Source organism: Cololabis saira, chromosome 5, assembly GCF_033807715.1.
Source record: "Cololabis saira isolate AMF1-May2022 chromosome 5, fColSai1.1, whole genome shotgun sequence".
Classification (NCBI taxonomy): domain Eukaryota; kingdom Metazoa; phylum Chordata; class Actinopteri; order Beloniformes; family Belonidae; genus Cololabis; species Cololabis saira.
In genome coordinates this window covers 47,108,748-47,131,136 of record NC_084591.1, presented here as the reverse complement: position 1 = coordinate 47,131,136, position 22,389 = coordinate 47,108,748, and the positions used below count along the sequence as shown (strand labels likewise).

At 37.3% G+C, this 22,389-nt stretch overlaps 1 protein-coding gene across 1 annotated transcript in view; it reads right to left on the bottom strand.

Annotated features, from left to right (window-relative positions):
* The window catches only part of mbtps1 (membrane-bound transcription factor peptidase, site 1), a 39,847-nt gene extending 18,811 nt beyond the window's left edge, over positions 1–21,036 (bottom strand). The window contains exons 1-9 of the mRNA XM_061722309.1: positions 20,893–21,036; positions 13,029–13,580; positions 8,572–8,835; positions 4,837–5,052; positions 2,937–3,047; positions 1,383–1,492; positions 1,174–1,290; positions 547–614; positions 7–109 (exon numbers count right to left, since the gene is read on the bottom strand). Coding sequence (XP_061578293.1) covers positions 7–109; positions 547–614; positions 1,174–1,290; positions 1,383–1,492; positions 2,937–3,047; positions 4,837–5,052; positions 8,572–8,835; positions 13,029–13,251 — 1,212 coding nt within the window. The 5' untranslated portion in view covers positions 13,252–13,580; positions 20,893–21,036. The remainder of the gene's footprint in view (positions 1–6; positions 110–546; positions 615–1,173; positions 1,291–1,382; positions 1,493–2,936; positions 3,048–4,836; positions 5,053–8,571; positions 8,836–13,028; positions 13,581–20,892) is intronic.
* Between the last annotated feature and the right edge of the window lie 1,353 nt (positions 21,037–22,389).

The window sequence follows — 22,389 nt, the reverse complement described above, 5'->3', positions numbered from 1 at the left end:
TATTACCCAAGTGGTCATCCCTCTAGATGAAAATCTAGCAATGTTGTCCTCAAAGTCGATGCCTCCAACTCCAATCACATCCATCTGATCAGCTGGATTGTTCAAAGTGCTAAATAAATAAGTAAAAAGGTTTTACAAACATAAACAAAGACATTACAGTGCCATCGCATCGTGACTCTTTTTGCCGTAGATTCAACAATCCTTTGTTAGAACGAGTCAGCAGATGTTGCTCTTATAAGTGGCTTTTCTTCAAGTGCATGTATGCATTTGCAAATGTATTAAACACAGACTTTTGTGAGTAAGCATTGTGTATTGTGACTAATTCACAGTATTTCTGTGTATTTGCATGTGGTGTTTGTATTTGTTTTATGTAAAGCATTAATTTGATTTGAAAAACTTTGTACTGTTAAACACATTTATAGCAAAAAAAACAAAAAAAACAACACATTTGTAGCATTGAGTGAAATACCATTAGCTGGACCACAGGATGAAGAGTTTCAGAAGACGTTGATGTTTGTAAGTATGAACTTGTAGAGGATAACGTACCCGTAGAGAGGGCCGTCGTTGCCGATGGCAGAAACCATGATCACCTTGTTCGCCGTCAGCTCCCACACCTAAAAACACGCAGGAAAATCAACTGAGTTTTACTTTGGAAAATGAAGTACTTTTAAATGTGTAATAGCTTAAGATTAAGATTCCCAGAATATTCAAATTTTTTGAGATAGTATATTTGAGTTTTCTTAAGCTGTAAGCCATGATCAGCATTATTATAATAATAAAAGGCTTGCAATATTTCAGTTGATTTGTAATGAATCCAGAATGTATTACATTTTTGTTTTTTTAATTGCATTACAGAAAATCACAATATTCTAATTTTCTGACACAGTCCTGTAAACATGATCGCGGAATTATTTTATTCGGATTTAAAATCGGAATAAACCAGCCACTTCCTTCGGAATTAAGTTTAATTCAGAATGGCCATTTTCATTCAGAATTAGGTGTTTACATGGTCATTTTTACTCATTTTAAATCTGATTTAATTTTAATTCTGAATTAAAGAGGAATTAAACTTCCATGTAAACGCACTGATTACTGCTCTGATACGGGTGTGATGTAAAGAAATATATGATGGTTTCACAGCTACTGCACGGTTCCATCAGGACGGTGCGTTACCTTGTCAACAAACGGATGGTCCATGAAGTCCGGTCCCCCGATGCTGAGGTTGAGAACATCAATCTTCTTCAGGATGGCATAGTTGAAAGCATCCAAGAACCAAGAGGTGTATGAAACCTAGCAGGCAGACACAGTCAGACCTGAATTAAGATGGACTTGAGCGTTTGAATTGGCCGTGCTGGAGCTACGGTTCCGTTCACGTGTTGTACCTGGTTGTTGGTGAACACTCTGAAGATGTGCAGCTCTGAATCCGGGGCGAAGCCCTGACACTCCCTCATACTGGCTATAACTCCTGCTACAAACGTACCGTGACCCAGACCTGAAGAGAAACAGGAAATAAGAACAACCTCATCTTTACCTGTTCACTCTATTCATCATGCAACAGAAGAACACATAACAGAAGTACAGGACTGTCTCAGAAAATTACAATATTGTGATTTTCTGTAATGCAATTACAAAAACACAAATGTCATACATTCTGGATTCATTACAAATCAACTGAAATATTGCAAGCCTTTTATTATTTTAATATTGCTGATTATGGCTTACAGCTTAAGAAAACTCAAATATCCTATCTCAAAAAATTAGAATATTCTGGGAATCTTAATCTTAAACTGTAAACCATAATCAACAATATTAAAATAATAAAGTAAATTTTGAGAGAGGTCTCCGTTGAAACATTACAGAAAATACATTTTTACTAGGGCTGTCAGTTTAGAGCGTGAATTAGATTAATTAATTACACTGCTAATTAACGCATTATGAAAATTAACGCAATTAATTATGAGTGGCAAAATGCGCGAGTATTTTAAATGTGTCCCATTGAGGGACCTGTAGTTCACTCTGCAGTAAAAGGTCACTTCCCTCCTGCTGCTGGTCAAACTAACAAAGACCTGACAGACCTGGACGACTCAGGGGAGACTCAGCAAATCTTTGTTAGGACCTTTGAACGGCAAGTAGATGTATAAAAAGAAAGAAGACGGGACAATCAACAAGAACGTGGTGATTTGTACATTTTGTAAAAAATAATGTTCCTATCAGCGGAGCTGCTCCAGCCTGAATTATCAATTAAACGCTAAACATGTCCAAGTTCCACTGTAAACGTTACAGGTTCTAGTGCTTGAACTGCTGTATTGAGTCAGCTTTAGTTTTAATTTTGAATTGAGAGTCTGCTTAAGTGACTATTTGAGACTCAGACGTATTTTATTTCTGAATTTTATTTATTTAACTGTATTTGTTTTGCATTTTTGAATAATACACCTGGCCTGATTGGTTTGCTGATGTGCTTGAGCTTTTTCTTTTGAATCTAATTTATGAAAACGGGCAAGGACAGACGGGCGAGGGAACGAGCAGAAAGAAAGACCGGAATTAATTTAAAGAGGAATGAGTGTAGACATGATCTGGAATTATTCTATTCAGATTTAAAATCAGAATAAACCAGCCACTTACTTTGGAATTAAGTTTAATTCAGAATGGCCATTTTCATTCGGAATTAGGTGTTTACATGGTCATTTTTACTAATTTTAAATCAGATTTAATTTTAATTCTGAATTAAAGAGGAATTAAACTTCCCATGTAATGTACTTCACTGTTGGCCACAGCAAGTCCAAACTAAATGGAGTTTGGATCAGGAATCTCATCACATATTCAGTTATGATAATGACAAACAATTAAATAGCTCAAATGTATTTTTGACTATTGTTAAACATGTGGAAATGAATGAAATAGCTCATCATGATTAGTTGTGTGTTGTTCCTGCCCACCGTCATCAAGGGTTTTCTCATTGGTCCAGTTGGTCCTTTCCTTCACGTTCTTAAAATGCGGGTGTTTCTCGCTGAGGCCGGTGTCGAACACGGCCACCTTCACGCCAGAACCTGCACACACAAACCAAAGCAAAAAATGGTTTCAAAAAAAGACACATTCAAAATAAAACTCAATTTCCCTCTGTTTTAAAGCATGTATTTGGATGTCCGAAATGACTTCCAACTTAAAAACATGATCCTTTCCTTTGTTTGCGGCTGCCTCAGTGTGAACATGTGTGCTTGTGAAACATTCAGATTTAGACTTGTCTTGTTACAATCAGAGTTAAATTAAAATCCTGCTGCATTCCCTGTACACCTCACAAGTAAGTAACCCCCTAGCCCTACATTCAAGTTTCATTTGTTATTGAATGTAACAAATGAATGACAACAGTATCCAAACAGTAATCATTAAAAAAAAAAAAGAAAATGAGTGAAGCCCAGGATTTATTGAGCCTTCATGTGATGGAGGTATTATTGCATGATTCTAAATCGTTTCTCATATTAATTCCTAAAAATCGATTTGTATGTCTAAAGTATGTCTTTTTTTTTTTTTTCATCATTACAACTTTTGGTATTCTTTTGTTTATGCTTAACTACTACCATGTTTTTGCCTTTAAATATGTTTAAAAAGGTATGACAACATTAAAGTTTTCAGTTATAATTGCATAAATTGTGTGCTAAAAACCAAATTCTCAAAAATTAAAAAACGAAATAGACCGAAAATGGAAAAAATTAAAAACGGAATGTGGGGAAAAATAAAAGTGATTTCATCCGTCTCTGTTTCCTCCCTGGATCTGTTTGATAATTCTGACCTACACCTTTCTGAAAGCAGTTCTATCAGCATTCTGGAGCTGATTGGTCCTTACAGCATCATTAGCTGCAATACTTGCTGTTGAATCTAGATATAATACTAGTATTAATATGTTGCAGAACTACAGTCATATAATTCCTGCAACAGCTCAAACAACTGTTTTAATAACACTAACCCAAATCAATATTGGAATCGGATCGGATCAAATCCTGATAATCGATTCTGAATCTTAAGAATCGGAATTGATTCTTGACATTTGAATGGATCCCCAGCCCTAGTATTGTGTAATTCAGACTCCTGCAAACCCCCCAAGAGCCTGGGTTGCAGCCTGCATCCTTCTTGAGTATGTCCACATATGTTGGTGTAGGACGTCCTTTTTATTGATGTCATAATATACAGGTGAAGGTCTGAAAATGTGAATATATTGCAAAACTTCATTCATAGTAAATTCAACTAAAGGTGAAACAAATATAGTGAGATATTTCACGCCTTTATTTGTTATAATGTTGATGATTATGACTCACAGTTCATGAAAACCCCAAATAAAAAATCTAAAAAAATTTGAATATTTTATAATATCAATAAACAATTCAATCATCAAAATAATAACAAATAAAGGTTTAACACATCTTGCTTTGCCTGTAATGAGACTATGTAATGTATTAGTTTTGCCTTTTAAGTTGAATTATTGAAATAAATTAACTTTTACACCATATACTAATTTTCCGACCTTCACCTGTAGCTTTATTTATATTTACCTGCATGTACATCTAGGCTGATGTGGACAAACATAGAATAGGAGCAGAGGATATTTCAGTTGCTATATGGTAGTCTGTCTGTACAGTCATGCAAATTCAATGCTATTAAAGCACTTTAGACTTTAAATCAAAGCATGTTGTTCTTTCATATAAAATAAATACATTTCTATGCAGTTTAGAAGTTTTGGGGATGACCCTTTTTTTGGCGCCTGCGCTGCTGAAATCAGGGTGTCGCTTATTTCTATTTCTGAAAGGTGGCGACCCTATTTGTCATGGCCCCTCCCTCTCTCACCGGTGTGTCCCATGTCCCACAGCACGTTGGCCTGCAGGATGTGGGCGACATGGCGGGGGATGGCGCGCAGCAGCCGGCGGCTGGAGTGGCGGCCGGTGGCGTGCCAGAACCCGGAGCCCAGGGACAGGCTGGTTCTCCTGAAGGGCCGGGACGACTGCCACGACTGCCACTTCTGGGCCTCGGGGGTGGCGTTGCAGGGAGCCGACGGTTCGGGCGCTACATGAGAGAAAAAACACACGGCACAAGAAAAGATTGAACATTAAATCCAATTTACATTCAATTATTTAATGTTATACCACGGTCTGTGTGCATACTCCATTCTGATTGGCTGGCAGGTGGAGGTTAAAAGTGATAACCTACACCAGGGGTCGGCAATCTAAAATGTTGATATTGGACCAAAAACACAAAAAACAAATATGTCTGGAGCCGCAAAAAATTAAAAGTCTTATATAAGCCTTAGAATGAAGGCCAATGGCGAAAGGAGAAATGTCGAGGAAAAAAGTCGAAATGTTGAGAAAAAAGTAGAAATTTCGAGATTAATGTTGAAGTACAATCTCGAGAAAAAAGTCGAAATGTTGAGAAAAAAGTTGAAATGTCGAGAAAAAAGTCAAAATTTCGAGAAAAAAGGCAAAATTTCGAGATTAACGTTGAAGTACAATCTTGAGAAAAAAGTCGAAATGTTGAGAAAAAAGTAAAAATTTCGAGATTAATGTTTAAGTACAATTTCGAGAAAAAAGTTGAAATGTCGAGAAAAAAGTCGAAATGTCGAGATTAAAAAGGAAAGGAAAAAGGAAGAAAAAAAGAGAAAAAGGAAAAAAGAAGAAGAAGAAAAAGGAAAAAAAAGACAAAAAAGGAAAAAAAAGGTCAAACATTTTTTTAAAGCTCCAGGAGCCACTAGGGCGGCGCTAAAGAGCCGCATGCGGCTCTAGAGCCGCATGCGGCTCTAGAGCCGCGGCCCTGACCTACACCTAGAAAACAAGTTGGGTCAAATTACCTAATAACTTTAATATAATTGCGCTGGATCAACTGCCAGGTGGTAACCCACGGCAACGGAGATTCAGAGAAGAAGAGCCGGCTACCGCAGGACGGAGACATGAGGGATTTTGTCATTTCTTTTAATTTATTTGGTGAATTTAACAATTTGGATGAGTGGGAGAAAAAAGAAAATAGCTGAGCGGACTAGAATATCTCCCGTTGCTGAGTCGTATCTCAGGTCCGTCCTGGTTACTGAGGAATCAACACTGTGTCCATTAAGGAGCTTATGGGACGGTAGTGATTGTTCCAGGTATTAGTCAGACCCTCAGGTGTTACCAAGGAAACTGAGTTATGTCTTGTTAAAAAAGTTTGTAACTTACCAGGTTCCAACGGCTGCAGACGAGAGATTAAATAGTCGCTCAGCCGCTCAGCTGTGGCTGGTTATAAAACTAATGATTTACACTGAAAACACATTAAAGCATGACTAACTGATTTAATATTTATGTTTTTTGGTAAGTGACCGTGGTATAAGCGGGATAATGCCCACATTATCATAAATATATATGGACTTTGCGGAGGCAAACCGGTTCACGCCCCCACGTCGTCCATATATTTATGTTAATGTACAACTTGTCGGGCATTATCCCTTACTTATCATAGTGATTAAAGATGTGGAAAAATTTGCCAGTGCCTTTCTAATAAAAACAACACAAGCCCAGATTTACGCTGAAAGACAAAAGCTAATATTTTGCTGCACGGCCTCCAGCATTAATGGCCTTCAACATGTGATCTGCAGCTCTCAGTGACATATCTGGACCTGTAATCATTTCTTAGCATTTGTAGGGGCATTTACGACTATCCTTGGTAAAAGGATGAGTTGTGCCTTTCGATACTTTTATTGCTTTATTGCTGCTTCAGCCCGTCATGAATGCAGCACTCGCTTTTTGTGAAACTAATCACGTATATCACGATCTGATCACAGGATGCAAATCATTTCTTCAACCTCAGATTCAAGGCCGTGTGTGTGAGCCTAATTCACACCTCTCTTTTTAAAGCCCGATTCAGCTAAAAAGAAGCAAGAGCGGAGAGATGCGGGGCTTTTCAAAGTAGGAATGAAGCACAGGGGAGAAATGTTATTTTCATGTTTCCTCAGGGGCTCGGAGTAGCAGATTTATACAGTAGAAGCAACCAGAGCAGCACAGATGTGCCGTCTTTGTGTATTCTACTACAACATATTCTTATCTAGAGAAATCTGCATTCCCAAGAGTGTAGATAGAAGACTTTTCAAACACTTTTCAAACACCGTAACTCAAACTTTTTTTTCTACTTTCTGTTTTGCTTATAAAAATAAATGCATCCTGGCCAATTATGGTGCTTGAAGAAACCGCCTAAAAATCTGATTGCATGAATTGTACATTGATAGAGTAGAATTATGAGTCAGCTTTAGTTTTAATTTTGAATTGAGAGTCTGCTTAAGTGCCTATTTGAGACTCAGCCGTATTTTATTCTGAATTTTATTTATTTAACTGTATTTGTATTGCATTTTTGAATAATGCACCTGGACTAATTGTTTTGCTGGTGTGCTTGAACTTTTGAATTTCATTTATGAAACAAACTTCACCAATAAAAATGTGGATTTCAAATCTTCTCTTCTCAGTGTATTCAATTGATTAGTCATGCACTGTAATTTTGCAATGTCCTAAAATTCTAATTCTTTATTTGGGGACCTTTAGCAGATATGAGATTAAAATGCGATTCATTAGATTAATTAAATATAAATCCTGTAATTATGGTAATTAGATAAAGAAAATTGAATCACCTGACAGAACTAATTGTAAATCAAAACCTGAAATCTGAGAACCAAAACCAAGAATCTGTAACCAGGAAATCAAAATCTATGACTGAGAGTGCAATCGTATCATCATGGTTTTAGATACATCATATCTAAAACTATCCATTTTCAAACCGGCTTTCTCAGTCACACATTTTCTTTTTGCGACTGAAATTCTGAAACAAGCGTCAAATCAGAGCCTTGTCAATCTAAAACCAAGGTGAGGGAAGGCGGGACAGAGTCCAGATCTAACAGCTCATTGGCTCGAGTCTTACATTGACATCCAAGTTCCAAAAACATATTGTGGATATGGAGAACCTGAAAGTAGAGTTAAGTTGTTAACGTCTGTCTCTATGTTAAATGACAACGTTGTTATTGCCATGATAACTTACTTCCATAAACTGGGTGGAATTAGAAAGTTGATCAGGGATTTTGATTTCCTGGTTACAGATTCTGGTTTATCAGATTTTGGGTTTTGATTCTCAATATATTTGTCGTTGAATTGACACCATAGAATAAGCAGTTACTATATATGACTTTAAAATGATATAAGTTAGTGATGTTCTACCAGCATTTTACTGTTTTACATATGACTATGAAATCTGACTTCTTAATGTTAGCTCTCTTCAGTATTTTTCAAGTCAATTTGCAAATTCTGATGTTCCATTTGTTATGAATGCATCATTAGTTACAAAAGTCTCTTCCATTCAGCATTTAAATTAATTTCCTTTAATGGATAGATAAACTATTTTTACATTGAATTGAATTTCTAAAAATTTAATAATAAATATTTAAACTAACATTGTAAATATATATATATATATATATATATATATATTCTCTCATCCAAGGGTCCCTGGGCTAGAAAAGACCCGTGCACTAGTGGACATGATGACTTCTGCAAAACAGCGCAACCTGGTCAAACTTACTGGGCAGGTATTTGAGTGTGCGGAACACTTTGCGCTGCGGCGTCACCCTCTTGATGTACGGGTGCTCCTCCAGGGTGAGCAGCCGGCTGGGCGAGGCCTGCCGGATGTGCACCAGCTCGAAGTCGCTGGGGAAGTCGGAGGCCGGGTTTTCCCTGGGAACGATGTGCCACTCCAACCTGCCGTCCCCAGAACCCCGCAGGGCGCTGCTGATGTACAACCGGCGGGCTTTTGCTGAGAAGTAGCCTGTAAACGCAACGATGTACTCTGCAGAAACGGACACAAGACCAGACACGACAAGAAACAAGTTCAGTGAAGCGACCGGCGTGTCATTCAGACCAAAAAAAAACAAAATTCAAATAAAAGTCAAGAAGTACAGACTCTTAAATGTACTTCAGTAAAGAAGTTAAAATTATATATTATATCCGAAGTAGAAAACTTTTAGCACACCGGATATGCAGAAAGGTGCGTCGTACTCGTGTTTATAAACACGAGTACGGTGAGAAGAAGGTGTGCGGGAGTTTTCTTTTTATTAATAATTTTATAAAATTATTTTTTTGCCGTCACTGATGTTTCATGTTTTAATAACTCGGGAAAGCTAAAAAACATGTTTTTTCAAATCTAACACAAGGGATTTTATTTTCTCAAAAATAAAAATAAAAATTCTGCCATTTTTTTCCTTTTTTCTTAAATTTTTATCCCAGCAAATGACATTAATACGGTGGCCGAAACCCGCCATTGCTGAAAATAAAAGAAATGCTGCAAATAAAAATAAACGCTGCTGCAAATAAAATAAACGCTTTGCAAATAAAATAAACGCTGCAAATAAAATAAACGCCGCTGCAAATAAAAAAAAATAAAAAAGCCACAACCGAAGTGAATTACCGGGGACTATTTTTGCTGATGCACCGGTGTTTTTTACGTGAGAGGAGAAGAAGAAGACGAAGACGAAGAAGACGTAAGTGAAAAGGAAGAAATAAGAAGAGTCAGGAATAAGAAGAACAACGAACGAGAAATAGTGAAAAGGTTAGTGTTCAACGTCGCTACGTGTAATTTCTAATTTGTTAGGCCATAAAAACACCGGTGCATCAGCAAAAATAGTCCCCGGTAATTCACTTCCGTTGTGGCTTTTTTATTTGCGTCGTTTTTTTATTTTATTTGCAGTGGTGTTTCTTTATATTTGCAGCGTTTCTTTTATTTGCAGCGGCGTTTGTTTCTGTTTGCAGCGTTTCTTTTATTTTCAGCAATGGCGGGTCTCGGCCACCGTAAAATACCGACGAGACGCTTCGTCTTAAACCCCAAAACACGATTGTAAAAGAATAACAATAATAATAATAATAATAATAATAATAATAATAATAATAATAATAATAATAACAAACAAATACAAAAATGGGTTAAGCATACAACTAATAGAACAAAAAAAAGCAAATAAATTACTTTTTCCCTGCAACTTTGTGATCAACTCTTATAATCTCTTTTCTTCTTCTTGTTTGTGTTACTGTGCTTATCTTTTTCTTTGTTTTCGTTTTAACATTATGCCATCTTGAGCACCAATTTGAACTTGGAGTAGAAAGTACAGATTTGGGGGTTTAAATGTAAGTAGTAAAAGTTAAGTCTTCAGAGAAATAAATACTCAAGTAAAGTACAGATACCTAAGAAATCTACTTAAGTACTCACAAAGTATTTCCCACCTCTGCTCATTTGGTCATTTTACACGCAGACAAAGAACTTTGAAGAGAAAGTTCAGAGTTTTTTTTCCCACAGTTGTTGTTTACAGTTGGAGATTTTCAATGTGAGAAATTCCAGACAGGACCAGTCAGTTTGGTTCCATGCATATTTAAATCTAAATCAAGCTATTGGCAACAATTTAGCTAAGGATTAAACTGCAGTTTCCCAGACATCCAAGTAAACATGTTGGAGAACACAATCCATTATTGAGTGAGGTGCGTTCGACGCCACACGCACTTTTGTGTTGGCAATTCTTCCGGTACAATTATGGCACTTTTCCACTAGTACCTACTCAGCCCAACTCGACTCCACTCACACTCGTTTCTTTTCAATACCTATCGCCCATCTAGATCCCTTTTTAATTCTCTCCTCAGCACCAGGTTTATGAACATCTGCAAAAACCCGGGGCGAGTCGAGTAGCGCTGAGTAGGTACTAGTAAAAAGCGCCATAAGACAACAAGAGCGAAAGAGGACAACAACATGCGGAAAAATCGACACTAATGATGCAGTATGGAGCCAAATCAGGGCCAAAAGTTTTGCTAATTTGAAAATAAAATTTGAACCTGAAAATTTTTTTTTACAGTTTCAGTTTTATTTTTTTCAGTATCAGATCTTTTTTTCAGTTTCAAATCTTTTTATTTCAGTTTCAAATCTTTTTTTCAGTTTCAAATCTTTTTTTTTCAGTTTCACGTCTTTTTTTTTCAGTTTCACTTCTTTTTTTTTCAGTTTCAAATTTTTTTTTCAGGTTCAGACTTTTGGCCCGGATCTGGCGTGGGGGGCGTGGCATCAACGGAGAGGGGCGTGGCATCATGAGTGACAGCAGAACAGAGAAGGCGGGGGACGTTCCTCAGTCATGTTGCCTTCAGGAAACGTAGGTTGCAGAAGTTATCAGTAGAAGTTTGATTCAACACTGTATATACACTATATTCACGTGATTGGCAGTGGAAAAAACGGATACTAGTGACACATTTCTGTTTAAAAAGCTGTTTTAGACCGTACTTGGTAGTATGTGGAAGTGGGAAATGTCAAACTTTAAAGTGTGGCTGTTGAACTGTACAGTCTGGCATAGTTTATTGCTTTTATACTGCGATTGGTGCCAAGTACGGTCTAAAACAGCCTTTCAAACAGAAATGTGTTACTAATATCAGTTTTTTCCACTGCCAATCACGTGAATATGGTGTATATACAGTGTTGATTCATTCTTCTACTGATAACTTCTGCAACCTACGTTTCCTGAAGGCAACATGACTGAGGAACGTCCCCCGCCTTCTCTGTTCTGCTGTCACTCATGATGCCACGCCCCTCTCAGTTGATGCCACGCCCCTCTCAGTTGAAGCCACGCCCCCCACGCCAAATCTGGGCCAAAAGTCTGAACCTGAAAAAAAAATTTGAAACTGAAAAAAAAAGAAGTGAAACTGAAAAAAAAAGATTTGAAACTGAAATAAAAAGATTTGAAACTGAAAAAAAGATCTGATACTGAAAAAAATAAAACTGAAACTGTAAAAAAAAATGTTCAGGTTCAAATTTTATTTTCAAATTAGCAAAACTTTTGGCCCTGATTTGGCTCCATAATGCAGCAGCTCTGTACATTTCGTACATATTAAGCCTGATAAGATGCAGCAAAGCCTCCTTCTTCTCCTTCTGTCACCGTGTTGTTGTGATGCCGGAATAACTGGAATTAGGACGCGTTATCTGGCACTAAAAGCTCGATCTCAAGAGCTGCAGTCTGGTTCCACTACAGCCCGGCTAAGGTGTACACATGGCTTTTAAAACCTCTATATCGGTTCTATATGGTCAGATTAAGGAAACAATTTGACTTTCTCTTAGTGCATGTAAATGTACTGTTGTACACAGGACATAATGCAGAAATCCCACGGTTAAGATGACTGTGGTTTGCTTGCAAAATGTCAAGTATGGTGGATGACACCCATGACAACCTTTCAGACGTCAAGAAAAAAAAAAAAAAAAAAGACGCCCAATTTACTAATGATTTATATGTGGCTTCAAACTGGAGCCAAGACTTTTTATTTACTTCTTAAATCCAAGCTTAATGAGGCTGTGCTGTCTCAAGACTGGTGTTTTATAGGTTTTCTGTTTTTCTGCCTGGAGACAAATGTAAGTATATAATGAAGACAAAAAACAGATTACTTGGCTATCAGGCATGTGAATAATTTGTGCATTTTCATTTGGTTGATTGATGGATATCATTTTCATATTAGAGACAGATTCCTGTCTTGAAATTGCTTTTGTTTTTCTTGAGCAGATATGCTTCAGACCAAAGTTAGATGATGTGAGCACAGTAAGCCATGCAAACATCATCAGTTTGTGGCAAAATATCTGTACTTGTATGAAACTGAAGATGCATAATGCAAACCTGACATTTACTTTTAGTTCAGTTTGTGGAAAATAGTTGGTCTGGCTTTCTCTTTAAAACTTAAACAGTTATAAAGCATTACAAACTGGAACAATAGGGCAAATGCACAGTATTGTTTTGTATTTTGTGTCTTTCAAATAAAATACATTTTTTTCCAGTCATATGTTCCTCATTTAAGGTTGTTAAAAAAATACCACTATAATATCGTATCATTATCGTGACCTCAATATCGTGTACCGTACCGTATGGTGAGATTAGTGTATCGTTACACCCCTAGAAAAGAGTCTGCCTCTTTTTTGCAACGAGGATTTTAGCATAATCAAGGACATTACATCCAGTTTAATCTGTTTCTCACCATGTTCCACGACCTCAGAGGAGAACTCCAGTTTGAGGGTCAGATGGGACCGGTTGGAGGCGGATGGCAGGGGGAGGCTGGAACTGGGTCTGGAACTGGAAGTGGGTCTGGGACCGGGTCTGGAGCCGGGTCTGGTCCCGTGCTGCGCCTCCATCCCCACTGCAGGCAGGAGGCCTGCCAGCAGCCCCACAAACACGGGGGCCAACACGGAAATCAGGAGCATTTTGACTTATAAAATAGTGCAAACCGTCAGCGACTAAGACGTGCTTCACGATCAGACGTCGGGGAAAGGCATTTTCACGTCCACAGCTCCAAAGACGAGTCCATATTGCAAAGGGCCCGGGCAGCTAGATACATTTCTTTCTCCGTTTTCTCTCCATGGTGGTGGAGCAGGGTGACGGCTCAGTGACGGAGCCAGAGCAGGAACAGAGTCATCATGGTGACGGTTAGACAGAGCAGGTGATGGTGAGGAGTAGGAGACGGTGGAGAGGAAGGAGAAGGCAGGCCAGCGGTGAGAACAATGCTGCCTTCTGTCTCTAGGTCTTCTGCAATCTGCTCCACAAGGAGGACAAAAGAACACAAAACAACCTACATGAATAGAAAGAACAAGTTTGATAATATTCATTAGTAGGCCTGTGTTGAAAAAATCTATTTCCCAATTCCAAATCGATTCTCATATTAATTCCTAAAAATCGATTCATATGTCTAAAGATCGATTTTTTTTAATTTTTTTTTGGGGGGGGGGGGGGTTAATTTATTTATTTATGTTTTTTTTTCATCGTTACATTACAACTTTTGGTTATTTTTTTGTTTATCCCCAAAAAAGGAATGTTTTGTTGGACACGAGAATAACTAGTACCATGTTTTTGCCTTTAAATATGTTTAAAGGTATGACATTAAAAATAATTATAATTGCATAAATTGTCTATATTTCATTACTTTATATACCGTCTTGGGGTTACATTTGCAAAAAATGCTAAAAACCAAATTCTCAAAAATTAAAAACCAAAATAGACCGAAAATGGAACAAATAAAAAGGGAATGTGGGATAAACTAAAACTGATTTCCTCCGTCTCTGTTTCCTCCCTGGATCTGTTTGGTAATTCTGACCCACATGATGTTTCTGAAAGCAGTTCTATCAGCATTCTGGGAGCTGATTGGTCCTTACAGCATCATTAGCTGCAATACTTGCTGTTGAAATAATAATAGTATTAATATGTTGCAGAACTACACAGTTATATCATCAATGCAACAGCTCAAAAAACAGTTTTAATAACACTAACCCAAATCAATATCGGAATCGAATCGAATCAAATCTTGATAATTGATTCTGAATCTTAAGAATCAGAATCGATTCTTGACATTTGAATCGATCCCCAGCCCTAATCATTAGGGCTGCAGCTATCGAATATTTTAGTAATCCAGTATCCTACTGAAAATTCCATCGATTAATCGAGTAATCAGATAAAACATATTTTTATTTAGTTAAAGAGTAATTAATATACATAAGATGTTAGATGTTAATTGAATTACTAAGACTAAATTATATAATCCAGTAGGTTCATGGCTGTGCATTTAAAAACCCTGAACTTACACCAGTCGACCAAATTCACTGCCTTCACTCAAAAAACTAAGGATCTTACCAAGAAATGTTCTTATTTCTAACCTAAAAATGCCATTACACCTGATAACACACATCACTTAAAAGGTTAGGTGTTTTTCTTTAACTTTCATTTGTGTCAAGCACATTTTAAGTTCTAGTTAAGTTTTAAGTCTTTAAGATTTTGAGTTTTGGCAGTGTTCAAAATAAAATGATGAGACCTGCTGTATTGGAGCACATTTTCTTTTAGTTAAAACTGTAGCGGGAACAGATGTTTAGAGGAACCTATGTATGTACCGGGTTAGAGGGGGAACATATAGGAGAACGGACCAGAAGAATATAGAGTGGATTGAAAATAAAAGTTAAGCACTGAGCTACATGTGTCTCCCGTCTGGGCCATTGCAGACTGTCTGAGCACATATATATATAATATATATATCTATGCCTGAGCACGGCATTTTACAAAAACCAAACATATCCGCCTCTTTCTTCTTCCTTTACGTGTCAGCACGTTGTGCCGCATTAAACGTAGTCCGGGCGAAACACTTTCCTGCTCTCTGTCTTGTGCCGTCTTGTCACTCTATTGGAGCCTCTTTTCATATTCTCTGAACATTTCTAAAGTCATGGAACTGGTTAGCAACGCAATTGACCACATTTTCTCGATGAGAAGACTAGGGCAGGGGATCGATTCAAATGTCAAGAATCGATTCCCATTCTTAAGATTCAGAATCGATTATCATGCTTTGATTCGATCCGATTCTGATATTGATTTGGGTTAGTGTTATTAAAACTGTTTTTAAAGCTGTTGCATGAATTATATGACTGTAGTTCTGCGACATATTAATACTAGTATTATATTGAGATTCAACAGCAAGTATACACGAATCCGACGACCGGTTTGTGTGTGCCGCCATCTTGCGGCGGCGCCATTGCTGCGGTGGCAGGTGTCAATCTGCCACCGCAGCGCTGTTATTGTAACCTGACGCTACAGCATCATTATAGCTGGATTGATGATGTTAGACAGTGGCCTTCCATAAATAATGAAGGTATCTTAAATTAATGCTGATGTTAATTTATAAATAATGATTTGTTTGAGCGATAAGCAGGAAAGAATAGAGGAATAGGGAGATAAGGGAGTGTATGATTAAACACTGTAATATAGCTCTCTCCACCTCCTCTCCTTACGAGGCACGTCTGCACAATTAAATATTACCTGTTTATGTTTTGTTTAATTTTAGGTATCCAAGAATATTTTATTGATCGCCTGGCGTCCGATGACCAAAAAAAAACGCAATTACAGGTCTCTAATTGAAGGGCAGAACTATCTCAGCTCCGGATGATACAGAATACATACATACATAACCCCAATCTGCAGATAAAACTAGTTTGTTGAGGAAAAAATATCAACTCTATTTGTAGCTGCAGAAGAAAAAAATAATCTCACGAGGAAAAGAAAAATATTGCTCACGCCTCGGAGCCTCTTCAGCATAATATAGTGGTAAAAAAAAAAGAAAAGAGAAGTAAGAGTAACAAAAAAGATGTACTGTATGTTGTTATATTATACTAATTTATTGAAACACATGGCGAGTCAAACATTTACCAAAGCAGCTGCCAAACACTAAACAAGGTAGTAAGACGTGGGTTGTGCAGAACTGCGGCAGTAAATCCTCATCGGAGCTTCATTCTTTAGTAGTGATTTCATATGGATCCAGACCGTTAATAATCATTATTTTCTCCATATACCGCTCCCTGGCTTCCTTGTTTAAGGTATCCCGGTAAATTCCAGTTCCTTTCCAGCAGTTTAACATCTTTTTTTTGCGTTCCGTCTGTTCACTTGGTGAAACAGAAAAGTAGTTTTTAAAGTCCATCCCGTCTTCATTCACTATCAAAACAAATGCACGTGACGGGACAGGAGTGTTCCGATGATACAAATACATTAAGAGAGCCTGGCAGGGAGCGGAGTAATAGATCCATGGGAGCGGAGCATGGATCTATATACGTATTTATGTCTATGGGCTGGAGCGGAGGAGCGGAGCCGCCACATGGATCTATTATATAACGGCCGCCACCGCAGTAATGGCGGCCGCTCGACTTCCGGGTTTCGCCGGATTCGTGTATTGCAGCTAATGATGCTGTAAGGACCAATCAGCTCCCAGAATGCTGATAGAACTGCTTTCAGAAACATCATGTGGGTCAGAATTACCAAACAGATCCAGGGAGGAAACAGAGATGGATGCTTTATTTTTTCCCATTTTTGAGAATTTGGTTTTTAGCATTTTATACAAATGTAACCCCAATACGGTATATAAAGCAAATAAATAGACAATTTATGCAATTATAACTGAAAACTTTAATGTTGTCATACTTTTAAACATATTTAAAAGGCAAAAACATGGCAGTAGTTATGTTTGTGTCCAACAAAACATTAATTTTTTGGTCATAAACAGCTAAACGATCGGCAAAAATAGTCCCCGGTAATTCACTTCCGTTGTGGCATTTTTATTTGCGGCGCTTTTTTATTTTATTTGCAGCGGGGTTTCTTTATATTTGCAGCATTTCTTTTATTTGCAGTGGCGTTTCTTTTTGTTTGCAGCGTTTATTTTATTTGCTAAGCGTTTATTTTATTTGCAGCGGTGTTTGTTTCTGTTTACAGCGTTACTTTTATTTTCAGCAATGGTGGGTCTCGGCCACCGTACTTAGAGCATCATTAGCTGCAATACTTGCTGTTGAATCTCAATATAATACTAGTAGTAATATGTTGCAGAACTACAGTCATATAATTCATGCAACAGCTGAAAAAACTGTTTTAATAACACTAACCCAAATCAATATCGGAATAGAATCGAATCAAAGCGTGAGAGTCGATTCTGAATCTTAAGAATCGAATCGATTCTCGACATTTGAATGGATCCCCAGCCCTGGTGAAGACTAACTGGTTAAGACCAGGGCCTGTAAAACAATAGTTTGTCTGGTCAACGTTGGGCTGTAAAAGGCAAAGCTGCAGCCACTTGTGTCAACATGACACTAGGCCACTTTAAAAAAACTAAAAGTCTCCAGAGCAATGATTAGAAGCAGAGAAGAGCCTGCAGCCTGCAGAGGAATGTTCTGTAGCTCAGTAAAAACACCTGCATGCTCTGCAGGTTAACTCGCTTTACTGGGGCACTTTGGTTTTTACCGTAATGTTGGGTACAAGGTGGGTGAAAACATTGTTATTTTGTACTAGTAAAGATGTGTCCCACTTCTTGGACAAACCAAACACAAATAAATACACAATATTATGTGCTTTTGTAGTTTACCTTAAGACAACATTTGGAGAAAAACTAAGAAAAACTGCATTTCTCATTATTATAAGCCAACATTGTTCTCACGTGTATCAATGCTGTGTACACTTTAACTCAAGACCCAAGAAATTGACTAAATAAAGTCAACTACATAGTGAACTGTGCCAACTAACAGCCCGAGCTTTATAGCAGCAGCAGCTACATCTTCACACATCTGCTGGAAAACAAGATCACGTCTACAGAAACCACAATTATTCCACACGTGCAATTGTGTAAAAGGGCTTCCATGGTTCCTACGCCTTTTTCAAGGTCAAATGCAAGCACTTTTCAAGCACTTTCAAGAGTCATTTTCAAAATCTTCAAGCACCTTATGACTGGGGTAAAATATCTACAGGAATAAATATACTTAGAATTATTTTTTATTTAATTTTTCCGCTTTTTATCACAATTATGTACATTGTATCGTACTGTAAACATCTAGTCATGTTTCATCTTACTGATTTTCAGGGTTCCTACGGGGGCTTGAAATCCTTGAAAGTGCTTGAATTTCAATGCTGTCTTCAAGGCCTGAAAAGTGCTTGAATTTTAGTTTAAGTGCTTGAAAGTGCTTAAAATTATAACTCAAAATCGGGATCGGACTGTATAGTTTAGTTATTACAAGGAGAAATAAAATCTATGGTTCTTACACATTTTTCAAGGTCAAATTCAAGTACTTTCAAGGGTCATTTTCAAAATCTTCAAGAACCGTATGACTGGGGTAAAATATCGACAGGAATATACTCATAATTATTTTTTCCGCTTTTTATCACAATTATGTACATTGTATCGTGCTGTCAACATCTAGTTATGTTTCATCTTACTGATTTTCAGGGATCCTACGGGGGCTTGAAATCCTTGAAAGTGCTTGAATATCAATGCTGTGTATTCAAGGCCTGAAAAGTGCTTGAATTTTAGTTTAAGTGCTTGAAAGTGCTTGAAATTATAACTCTTGTGTCAGACTGTATAGTTTAGTTATTACAAGGAGAAATAAAACCAGTGAGATTAAACATATTAGATGTTTACAGCACAATACAATGTACACAATTGTGATAAAAAGCGGAAAAATTATTCTGACAGTTATAATGTAAAGCACTTAAAACTAAAATTCAAGCACTTTTCAGGCCTTGAAAACACAACATTGAAATTCAAGCACTTTCAAGGATTTCAAGCACCCGTAGGAACCTGAAAATCAGTAAGATGTGCTTGAAATTATAACTCTGTGTCTGTCACAAAATTGGGATCAGACTGTATAGTTTAGTTATTACAAGGATAAATAAAATCCAGGGTTCCTACACCTTTTTCAAGGTCAAATTCAAGCACTTTTCAAGCACTTTCAAGGGTCATTTTCTTATCTTATCGCTGGGGTCAAATATCTACAGGAATATATGTACTTATAATTATGTTTTCATGCTTTTTATCACAATTATGTACATTGTATCATACTGTAAACATCTAGTTATGTTTCATCTTACTGATTTGAAATCCTTGAAAGTGCTTGAATTTCAATGTTGTGTTTTCAAGGCCTGAAAAGTGCTTGAATTTTAGTTTAAGTGCTTGAAATTATAACTCTGTCTTTCACAAAATTGAGATCAGACTGTATAGTTTAGTTATTACAAGGAGAAATAAAATCCAGGGTTCCTACACATTTTTCAAGGTCAAATTCAAGCACTTTTCAAGCACTTTCAAGGGTCATTTTCAAAATCTTCAAGCACCTTTATCGCTGGGGTAAAATATATCTACAGGAATATATATACTCATAATAATTTTTATAACGTTGTATCGTGTGCACTACTGGAGTTGAGGGGGGATGAGGGGGGACGGCATCCCCCCCTGAAATAAAAACGGTCCAAATCATCCCCCTGTAAAACTGCCATCCCCCCTTTCCATCCCTTATGTCATTTCATCAATGAATGTGGTTTTACTGCTATTTCAACATTTAGAGTCATCACCAGAAAAATAACACCAGAAAAATAACTTATTTGACAATTTTCACCTGTTTCAAGTAAATTTTCACTTGAAATAAGTAGGAAAATCTGCCAGTGGGAGATTTATCTTCTTATTACAAGCAAAAAAATCTTGTTCCACTTGTTCTTTACTAAAATGAGACATTTTAACTAGAAATAAGACAAATATTCTTGTTAAGATTGTGAGTTTTTGCAGTGATCCATGTTACTTATCCTGTGAAGGACAGAGTCATATTGATAAGTTCAGAAAAGTGTTCTTTATTGTTGTGTTTTGATGTATTTGATGTAAGCCCAGTGGATATTTAAAGCTTACAGAAGGCTGCATTTAACTGCTGCTATGTCATTCCTGCAGTATTTCTGCAGGTGTTTTGGTCACTGCTATTATTTGTAATATATTATATTATTTGTAATCAGCACAAATGATCTGTCCCCATATGATAAAATCCACCATCCCCCCTGATTTCTTTTTACAACTCGAGTACTGTGTAAACATCTAGTTATGTTTCACCTTACTGATTTTATTTCTCCTTGTAATAACTAAACTATACAGTCTGATCCCAATTTTGAATTATAATTGCAAGCATTTTCAAGCACTTAAACTTAAAATTCAAGCACTTTTCAGGCCTTGAAAACACAACATTGAAATCCAGGCACTTTCAAAAGGATTTCCAGCCCCAGTAGGAGACCCTGATCTTCATCCCACTGTTCTGATTTTGTGTTTTGTTTTCATAAAGAAGAAGACACGCTGATAAACGGCCCATTAATGCACTTGAACACATGCAGGTCGCTTAGCTGCTAGAACGCAGCGTTAAAGCCTCATTTATGCTTCTGCGTTAAATCCACGCACGTAGCCTACGGCGTATGGTTACGCGGCGACGCGCACTACGCCGTAAGCTCTGCGTCGGTGTGACGCGGAACCATAAAATCAGCCTTTACTTCCCGGTTCCTCCCGGGTGTTGCTGCGGCTGGACCTTACTCACCCAGATCCACGCGTATCCGCGGGGCTTTCCCCGTCTAATGTCCCGAGTTCCTGCGTTGTTTCCAGCACCTACGTGTGTATTTTAACGTTGATCAGAGCACAGCTAACAGCTACAGCCGCTGAAGCCTGACGACTGGCTTCAAAGGGGTTGCCAGGTTTGACTGTCCAGTCCCCCTCCATCCGCGCACACTATTAGTTCCTCTATACGTTTTATACGATCAAATAAATGAGAGTCGAGTTTCCGTCCGTGTGATCATTTTTACTCACACAGTCACGCTCTAACTTACATTAGTTTTTTTCCTTTCTCGTTCAAGTTGCCGATTATAATGTTAAGTGGGGGTTTACACCAAACCTGGCAACCCCACGGGCCTTCCATCTGCTGCTCACCAGCCTCCTGGACGATACTGCGTTTCTGCCAGCAGAGGGCGACATTTCACCGTCAGGTAGAATCACAATCATGTTTATTTGGCCATGTCAGGTCAGACGTACGGAAGAGTATTAGGGCCAGGCAGGAGAAAAATAAAAATAATATTTTAGTATTAGGGCCAGACAGGAGAAAAATTTTAATAATATTTTAGTATTAGGGCCAGGCAGGAGAAAAATAAAAATAATTTTTTAGAGGAAGATTTTTTTTTTTCATTGTGCACTTCGAGAAAAAACGTTGAAATGTCGAGAAAAAAGTCGAAATGTCGAGAATAAAGTAGAAATGTCTAGAATAAAGTTGAAGTACAATTTCGAGAAAAAAGTCAAAATGTTGAGAAAAAAGTAGAAATGTCTAGAATAATGTTGAAGTACAATTTCGAGAAAAAAGTCTTTTTTCTCGAAATTGTACTTCAACATTAATCTCGACATTTTGACTTTTTTCTCGACATTTCGTCTTTTTTCTCGAAGTGCACAATAAAAAAAATCTTCCTCTCTCAAATATTTTTTCTCATGCCTTGCCCTAATACTCTTCCGTACAGAGACATGGAATTTGACTCGGTTATTTTAGTTTTAGTTTAGTTTAAGTTTATTTCAGTCATATATACCTTTCAAGGCAACAAGGAAGAGACACATTTTGCAATTTGACTGAAAAAGGCTCAGGCAGAAGCAAAGCTTATTAATGCCCGCCTACTATACAATTTAAGCTACGGAGAGAGAAAAAAAAAGAACAAAAAAACAAACATAATATATACATATACTGTACATACACTTGCATACATACATGTACACACATACAGTAGATGCATATACATACACATACATGTCTCTTTTCCCCTTTTTTCAATTACAGCCATAACTCCCAAATATAAATGCACATAATGATTTTTTTTAACATAACAAAGAAAGAACATTGCTTAAGTTTGAGATCAACACTATTCCACAATTGGACCCCTTTAAAAGAAATACATCTTCTTTTAACTTCTTTTATCGCTTTTGGTATCGCTGACTTAAGTAAATAGGTAATAGACAAATGACAGCTCTTATTAACATATATACAATTTTTAAAACGTGAAAG